Source organism: Pectinophora gossypiella, unplaced genomic scaffold, assembly GCF_024362695.1.
Source record: "Pectinophora gossypiella unplaced genomic scaffold, ilPecGoss1.1 Pgos_42, whole genome shotgun sequence".
NCBI lineage: Eukaryota > Metazoa > Arthropoda > Insecta > Lepidoptera > Gelechiidae > Pectinophora > Pectinophora gossypiella.
In genome coordinates this window covers 1-9,177 of record NW_026063252.1, presented here as the reverse complement: position 1 = coordinate 9,177, position 9,177 = coordinate 1, and the positions used below count along the sequence as shown (strand labels likewise).

General features: G+C 38.3%; 1 protein-coding gene across 1 annotated transcript; it reads left to right on the top strand.

The window, feature by feature from the left end:
* Positions 1-337: 337 nt before the first annotated feature.
* LOC126381285 (uncharacterized) lies at positions 338-3,874 on the top strand. The gene is made up of 3 exons (XM_050030781.1): positions 338-597; positions 1,307-1,465; positions 1,745-3,874. The coding sequence occupies exons 1-3, from the start codon at positions 516-518 to the stop codon at positions 1,969-1,971; spliced, it is 468 nt and encodes a 155-aa protein (XP_049886738.1). The 5' UTR covers positions 338-515; the 3' UTR covers positions 1,972-3,874.
* Positions 3,875-9,177: the final 5,303 nt, after the last annotated feature.

Here is a 9,177-nt window from a genome sequence, read left to right as displayed (position 1 = left end):
TTATGTATGTACTTTCAATAAAGTGTAAGGGCGATTTCGTACTGGACTCCACCCGAATCCATGAAAGTCTTAAGAGATAACGAATATCATAAGCTACCATACAAATAGTTCTATGACCGCTTCAGATCTACCATTCTAGGGCACGGATTGAATGTAGAGTCAATATCCGCGCCACCGAAGAAAATATAGCCCATTTGGGCGAGTTATTCATATCGGACCGGACTGATAGATGTGACCGGGTCTTTAGATTTCTACGGATTTTAAAATTATAATCTAGTCTGGTAACACTGCAAAAAGATACGATCACTTCATTCGTTTATTTTATTCATTCTTTCGATGACAGTTGACGCCAAATATTTGGTACTTGTTTGACGCAGTTGATTGTCAATTTTATTCAATTGTTGCCAAAATTATTTACGCAATATTTTGGTAATGATTATATTCTTTCTGTTGTTAGATTTCAGTACCCTCCAAATATTTTATTTACTTTAGGCTCGTTGAAGAATTACGTTAAAATGTCGATGGCTGTGCAGCCCTACCTTGGTATAGACCAACATTTCGACCCTGCCTGGATGGAGAGGATTGTTTTGGAACTTTGTAAGTATTTGTTGAAAACTTCATTATGATTTTGTAACGTAGTGGTCACTTTACAGAAGTGAAATACTGAAACCGGGTCGTTGCAAGAGCTGGGTATTTATTTACACAGAATTATTAATTTTTTAAAGAATGGAAAGTCTCAAGGACTTCATGTATCCTTTTTAATTAAACATAATTAACCTGAATCTATCACTGTTAGTAATCTAAATTTCATTATTAGAAAGACAATTAAAAGGTACATACTACTCTGTGAACACTGGTGGTTTAAAACTTGTTTAATATAATCCCCATATTAATTTGTAGCTCATTTAAGGCTTAATTTCATTGGTCCATAACTCGGTCGATATATAGCATGCGGGAAACCTCTCACATGAGGGCTAAAAAAATCAACAAGTCGATACAGCAGTTGTTACGTGGCCTGCAGGTACTTCCCGCATTCTGTATTTCGCATTTGTTACGGAAATCTCTCGTATCACGATTGTGGGCTATATATAAAGATATGCGGGTGACCAGTGAATATAGTTCCCTGAATGCGGCCCTATCTACCAATGCAATTGAGCCATTACTTGTGAAGTGGAGAAACACCTTTAGATTTCTTTGTTCAGTATATAAAACTTACAAAATAGTCAGAATACACTGTATAATTATGAAAAAAGAAATTATCTGAAAATATCTTACTAATGTTCTCTTTTTCATCTCATTCTTAAAGCTGATGCATTTGAGATCCGCGTCTCATGGGACCGCGAGACGGCCTTGGTAGTAGGTGTGTGTGCGGTAGCTGGTGGCATTGTGGGGCATTATGCGGGAGGCCGTCTGGGAGCTGCTGTTGGAGCAGGAATCGCTAGTGCTACTGGCCTAGGTGTTGCTTGTAAGTTAAAAAATTCAATCTTATCTGGTATTAAAAATATTAATATATTTATCTGATTTTTTTACATTACTGGCCTAATACCCTATATTGAGGAAACATTTTCACACAAATGTAACAGTCAAAAGTTATTGTACTGTATTTCAAAAATATAAAATTAAATAAATACAAACAATGTATAGTAAACAATGTATAAATGTATACAGGCACTTACTAGTTGAAAACTGCCTGCCTGATTAAATAATAATAATACTCAATAAATAATCTGAGTTTCTGTTTCAGCCCTGGTGTCCCTGAGAGAAATTTGGGCGTCGGTGAAGCACAAGCTTCAGGAACTGTTGTACATTGTGTTCAACTGTTTACGACGGCTGGACCCAATAGACTATGTTCATGCCTTTGAGATTCTCATGGCGTGTGGGAGTACTCGACGAGAGCTGGTCTACGCTATCTTAGACTTCATCGCAACCAAGCTCGGCCGAGAGGTTGTGTCTAGTATCACAGCAGGTTAGACCACAACACATGTTAGAGCTCAAGCAAAGGGTTGTAAATAGTTGTTATCCCAGAAAGTGAAAATACTTTATGAAACCTTCAATTCCTCTTTTGTTTGTAGGTAATATTATGATGTTAACACCACATCTATGGAGAAATTATAATACAAGTGTGCCTTATTAGCTAGACATTCATAGAGCAATATGGGCCTATGATGGACTGGAGGGGAATAGCCACAGGGTTATTTCTCAATACATGCAAACTAGTTGCACAAATGTGCATACATTTTGACAAAGGGGAAAGCCTGCATATGACTTATCCTTTTCCCTTCTTGTTCCACGTAGAATTGACATTAGTCGTACATAAAACTTGTCCACATACAATAAAAAATCTATGCACAAATTCTTGCTTATATTTTGGAAGAGATTTTTTAATCAGATTTGGAAATTCGATACTTGGTTTTTATTTTCGGACGATTATACAGTGTCACACTGTGTGAAATATAAAGATAATCTTTTTTATTAATTATAGATCAGCTTTCACTCATTGATGGTGGTAAACTTAGAACATATCTAATAAGTAGGGATATCTTATGATCTTGAAGAGGCTTCTGTTAGGTTTCACAAGACTTTCTTGTAACTATTTTATTTTATAATGTGATTAGAGGTTGTGTTACAGACTTGAAATCTGAAATCAAATTTGTTTATTAATTTTATATCAATTAGTGAGTAACATTGTTATATACTTTTATTTTTACTTTGCTTTTTGCTCAATTTGTATTAGTTCTAAAATAATTCATATTCATGACATGAGTGTTTATATATAATACTGATTTTTATTTTGTCTGTAACAAATAAAGGGTCGAACAAAATCAAACACATTTTTTTATTGTTTTCAATGTAGTACAGAGTTAGAGACATTTTCTCATATTGAATTCAGAAAAGTATAATGAAAGACAAGAAGATGTTTAAAACATTTTATTCAGTGCACCATCAAAAATACATGAACAAATGCAGACTATCACAATCTATCAGGTTAACATTCGAGTACGGCACTCGACAGGTGCCTCTATCACTGGTGGCCTCTGCTAGCAATTACATTAACAGTTTGTTCATTTCATAAATAAAACCTAACCAGCAATATAAAAATATCGTAAAGGCGTTTTAAACGCATTTTTATTGTAAAGAAGTTATTTTATCCGCAATATGGCGCTGGTTTTTATATTTCTGGCGTGGGTTTATTTGTCATGGCTACTCTAGTAGGAATGCTTCATAATTAGTGACCTAGTGAACGCGGTGCAACGTGGCGTACCGTCCCGTACGCTTTAAGTACATAAATAAACGCATTTTGACTTAAATATTACTCTCACTAGTACTAAAATATTCTAAGAATAAACTCCAATTAGTATACTAAAAGATCTTCACAAGGAACATTATTACTAAATGTAAATTACAATACTTCCGAAACCCGTCGAATTAGTAAAACTAAAATAAATAAATAAGTTATAGGTCGGTGTCACCAAAAATGTTGTCATGAATTGGACAGATTATTAAAACTTATCATAAAATTTATTCCATTCATTTTTGGTGGAAGTAAATGGAAATATTTCCTTTCTCAAATAGGTTTTCCAAACATTTTTATATAATTATTGTTTACAGGAACATTGTATGTCATACATACTACATGCAGTTCTTATTTATAGACAACAAAACACTGGGGTGCTTTTATCATTTCTCAATAAATCGCAAAGCTTTAGCTATCACAAGAGCTGCTACTAACGTTAGATTTGTACGTAAAACTGTGCTCTTATATAGATGAGGATATTTATTGTAGCAAAATTAAGCTTGTTTCCTATTTTGTATCTCAAACACAACCAAAACGGGTCTATGTCTCACTCGAAATAAATATTGACATGGAATTGTATTTAATAGGCATTTTTACTATTCCCGCAATCTAACACACCCTAACAAAGTATACGATCCAGCCCTGAAAACCCGTCAACGTAATATTGTATTCCATTGTTAAATCTCATTTTTAGTTTGTACCACCTAACGCCTAAGTGCGAAACGAGGCAGACAGATCGCGCGCTCCTCCTAACTCATTAGCGGCTTACGGCCAATTAGACTATAAAGTAAGACCCAAAGGGGGTGAGGTAAATCTAGCTCTGCGCCAGATACGAATTGCTGCGGGCGGAGAGATCGTTCTATACAAAGTATTATTCTTTATTCTATCCTCTAACGACTTAGTAAATTCATTACTAATTTAAGAGCCACGCTCTTGTCGGTGTAGCATTCTCCATGCTACTTTTTTAGTACATTAAACATCTAAAATATTAAGCTCGTAGGTTGTATGTAAACGCTAACTTTATTTATAGTAACTTTTATAATAGTTCTTGAGACATTGTTTAACAACGAATTGGTTCCTAATCTGGTAGACATAATTTTATTTTAGCTTGATATCGAAACTAATGGAATTCCATCAGATCTATTCACCCCACTGGGAAATATATTCTAAAACTAGCTCTATATATCTCTTGCGCTCATTGAAAGTGACGGCAGTACTGTTTTAAATCTATCAAATTGAAATAAAGTTTCCACCGCCAAAATGGACATCAAAGATACTGTTCGTATAAAATGATTTCATTCAGTCGTCGATGGACCTTCAGTGTTGGTTCGTAAACTCGCACTTATTAAATACCCCTTCCGCATTATATCTACCGCAAGACCAACTATGATACCCACTGTTGGGTTACGACAACCCAGCAGTGGGCATTGCCAGTCAGTCCTTATACTATGCTACACCTTGTCTCGTAAAACAATGCAAAAACACAAGGAATTTTAGTCTTTAGTCGGAGAGCGCCCTAAACACTTATCTTGTCGTATAACACATTCGGAGACGTTCGGGTGGCCTGGCGAATGGGTAAAGTTCTCTACCTACCCGCAGTGAGGAGAAGCCCGTGACACGTGGACTTTTTAACACAACACATATTCCGCAGGACCAAGTATAGTAAATTCTCGCCAAGACTGTCGAGTGTTGTAAAAATTAGAATTTGCTGCCTTTTAACGCAAACTTACAGGTGTAATGTTATAGTGAAAACTTCGTAAGCGCCTCACAAAACCTTGCATTAGACAAGCTAGTTCCTATCCAAGTAAAAAAAATGTGGTTGAAATTTTTACCCGAAATGAAAACTCGAAAGAACTCGAGTTGTTTGTTAAAGAAAATCGCATGAGAATGTGATTTTTCGAAAAGACGTTTACGTGGTTTTTACTATAGGGCGACAATATACTGAGACGTGTAGTGGTTGGTCGTTGGGCTCACGATCCGAAGGTCCCGGGTTCGAATTCTGGTAGGGACATATCGCAAAATCACTTTGTGATCACTAGTTTGGTTAGGACACATCAGGCAGTCGGTCCCGGCATTCCCGGCTAATATTTACTTTAAGTACTGGGTAATCGTTACAGATATGTCTTTTTACGGCTCAATAGCAACCCTGATCAATCTTGGTGATTGATGAGGCTCACAACCCAGACGAGAGAAGATTTCTCTCCACATTATTGTTAATGTCTTTAATGGTTGTTATTATTTATGTGTGCTTTGTTTGAATACATTTTTTCTCTCCATCTCTCTCTCGCTAAACGCAGACAGGTATTCTTGCAGGGCAGTATGAGACGTGTGGCGTGTGTGAGGTGCGAGTTACTGCGCGTCCTCCATGGCGTTCTTGAGTTCCATGGCCAGCTTGTAGCCCAGCTCCGGCCGCCGGTCACGCCCCTCCACCATGGCCAACACCTATGAATAAATAATAAATAAAAATATTCTTTAGTATGTTATATAGTATACACAACCACTTCTCCCCAGCTATGTATAAATCCCATGTAACAGCCACGCCATTAACCGGGCACAAGTCCAAAGATAAAAGAAAAAGATAAGGGTGTAAGATAAAAGATAAATACAATTTTATCCGGTTATTACTGTCCTATAATATGTAATATGTGCAATAAAGATTATCGATTGATTGATTGAATATTATTGTTTTCAATTGTTAGATAAGGAATACAAACTAGCGCGAAATAAAGGCAAAATAACGTTATCAGTGACAACCTCTGTGGTCTAGTGGTTAGAGCGTTAGGCTCACGATCTGGAGGTCCGGGTTCGATTCCCGATGGGGACATTGTCGAAATCACTTTGTGAGACAGTCCTTTGTTTGGTAAGGACTTTTCAGGCTTGAATCACCTGATTGTCCGAAAAAGTAAGATGATTCCGTGCTTCGGAGGGCACGTTAAGCCGTTGGTCCCGGCTATTAGCCGTAGAGACACCTCCACCAACCCGCATTAGAGCAGCGTGGTGGAGTATGCTCCATACCCCCTCCGGTTGATTGAGGGGAGGCCTGGGCCCAGCAGTGGGACGTATATAGGCTGTTTATATGTATGTATGTATACAAGCATAATTATTCTGACTAATACATTCTTTCGTACTGTAAACAATTCTGACGCGACCACCCGTGAACACCCGTCATGTGGTTACTGACGTCATTCGCCGATGACACTCCGTTATGAAACACAGATTAGGTGGTTCTGCGTCATCATTACGACATATTGTTCACTTGTATATTTTTAGACGTGTTCAGACTTCCCTAAGCTATTTTCATTCGTTTCGTTTCATATTAGGGTCGAATCGGGCAACCACCAATTTGATAGGACCAAAACTGGCTGCATCTCTTTCATGCAAATGTTGTGAGTGAAAGACGGCAGCTGTCCAATAGAAATTACCACCAAATTGGAAAGATAGTAACAACATGTCTGGTCTGTTCCATACATTTTTGGTACTGCTTTATCTAAATAAAAAAATATCAAGCCATAAACGTGTGATGTATTTAACAGCCAAGCAAAGTTCAATTGAATTATTTGATAATAGACTAGTTTCCAACTAGTCAAATCAGTTACTTTTTACTGAATGTCAAAACACTAAATGACTATCGAATTTGTATGAAAAACCACACTATGGCGTCATAGAAAAACGTGATAAAATGACGGACTTATTATTACGTTTTTCTTGATTGAAAATTCATAAATAAGTTAAATAGGAAATGTTTTTCGTTAGTTTTAGGTTTGTCTTTATTTAGTAATCAGAATTTCATAATTTATATTGAACCTAGTACAAGACCCAATCGGTGGGCGTAACCATCGATTCAACGGCCAAATCAACGGCCTCCGTGGTCCAGCGGTTGAGCGTTAGGCTCACAATCCGGAGGTCCCGGGTTCGAATCGGGATTCCTAGTTTGGTTACGACATTACAGACTGATCACCTGATTGTCCGTCTGTAACATGATCCATGCTTCGGAAGGCACGTTAAGCCGCTGGTCCCAGTTACTACATGTAGTAACTGAGGTAAGTAAGTAGTCGTTACATGAGCCATGTCAGGGGCCTTTGGCGACTCAATAATAACCCTGGAACCAGGGTAGATGAGGTTGGTTTGGTAATTCACCTCACAACCCACACGATAGAAGAAGAAGCGTCGAGTTTCGTGATTTCGATGCGCGAACGCGGTACCTTGACGTGTCGGGCTGGATGGATTTGGATTGGATAGTATGATAACCGCTTTACAGGCGTGAATTGTGCCTGTCTATCTGTATTGGTCGTTCCAGGGGTCCCCAAGCCAGATGCAGTCTTCGGCGCAGGACAGCGACGCTACCTACTCCATTTGTCCCCCTCTCGGAGAACCTTCCACCGGGTTTTCAGCTGACCAGGCCGACCTGGAAATCTTTAAATAGACTCCGCACACAGGTTGGCCGAAGTAAAGGTAACCTGTCCAGGTGGGGTTTTCTCAACGGATCGGACCTGAGCTGCGTGTGTGGTGTTACGCCACAGACTATGGCTTATCTAACATCTTCTAACGTGCATTGATGCCTGTACGCGAGAGGAGCTGATGAATGCCACCGAAAATGCTGTCCGAGTGGCAAAATACTGGGCTGAAAAATCTGAATGCCATCGAAACGACAAGAAGAAGAAAAAGATTCTAGGATTGGTGAAAGTATTGATGTGTTCACGCCCTCATACCTCATCGGAGTTGACGATGACGCCGTTGTTGCCGACGATGGTGGCCTTCGTCTTCTCGATGTCAGCCAAATCGACGCCGCGCGACGCGTCATCTATCAGGATCGCGCGGTAACCGATCGCCAGCGCGTCCGCTATCGTAGCACCTGTAATACAAACATATTTTTTTTGTAACAAATAGTGTTGTCGCCCGAACGAAGTAAAGACTTCTTGCGTTAAAATTCTATTGCATTGCCCATCGCAAAAGTATAGAACAGCCTCGGTGGTCTAGTGGTTAGAGCGTTAGGCTCACGATCTGGAGGTCCGGGTTCGATTCCCGATGGGGACATAGTCGAAATCACTTTGTGAGACTGTCCTTTGTTTGGTTAGGACTTTTCAGGCTTGAATCACCTGATTTTTCGAAAAAGTAAGATGATTCCGTGCTTCGGAGGGCACGTTAAGCCGTTGGTCCCGGCTATTAACCGTAAAAACACCTCCACCAACCCGCATTGGAGCAGCCCTTTGTTCTCACTAGTTCGATTCATTAGTTCGATCGTCGAACTAGTGAGAATTATTTTTCTCATTAGTTCGATCGTCGAACTAGTGAGAATTAAATAAATCGAACAAAATATATTTAATCATGCATATTTCATTTCAAAGTTATGTTAATGAATGTTTTATGGTTCTACCTCATTTTGTACAACTGTAATTTTTAAAAGCTTTTTTTTAGTTTCTGATTAAGCTTGTTGAGATAAGCAAGACAGAAAAATATTTTTCATCTACGTATTTGATCAAAGACAAGTATAGTTGTACCAAGATATTTTTATTAATTTACAAATAATCATAATCATATCATTTATTGCGTTCCATATGGTAGGAGGTTGGTAATATAAGGTATGTAACACATATGGACCCGGATTGGGCACAATCCTATTGGAATCTAATTATGCATGATTGTAATTTTGACGTGACTTTATTTTCACCAATAAATCATTTATTATACCTACTATAAGTATATGAAAGCCTTTATTCTATGTACTTATTGTACAATGATCGAACCAATGAATCGAACTAGTGAGAACAAACATTCTCACTAGTTCGACGATCGAACTAATGAGAAAAATAATTCTCACTAGTTCGACGATCGAACTAATGAATCGAACTAGTGAGAACAAAGGGACTTGATCTGCTCGGTAG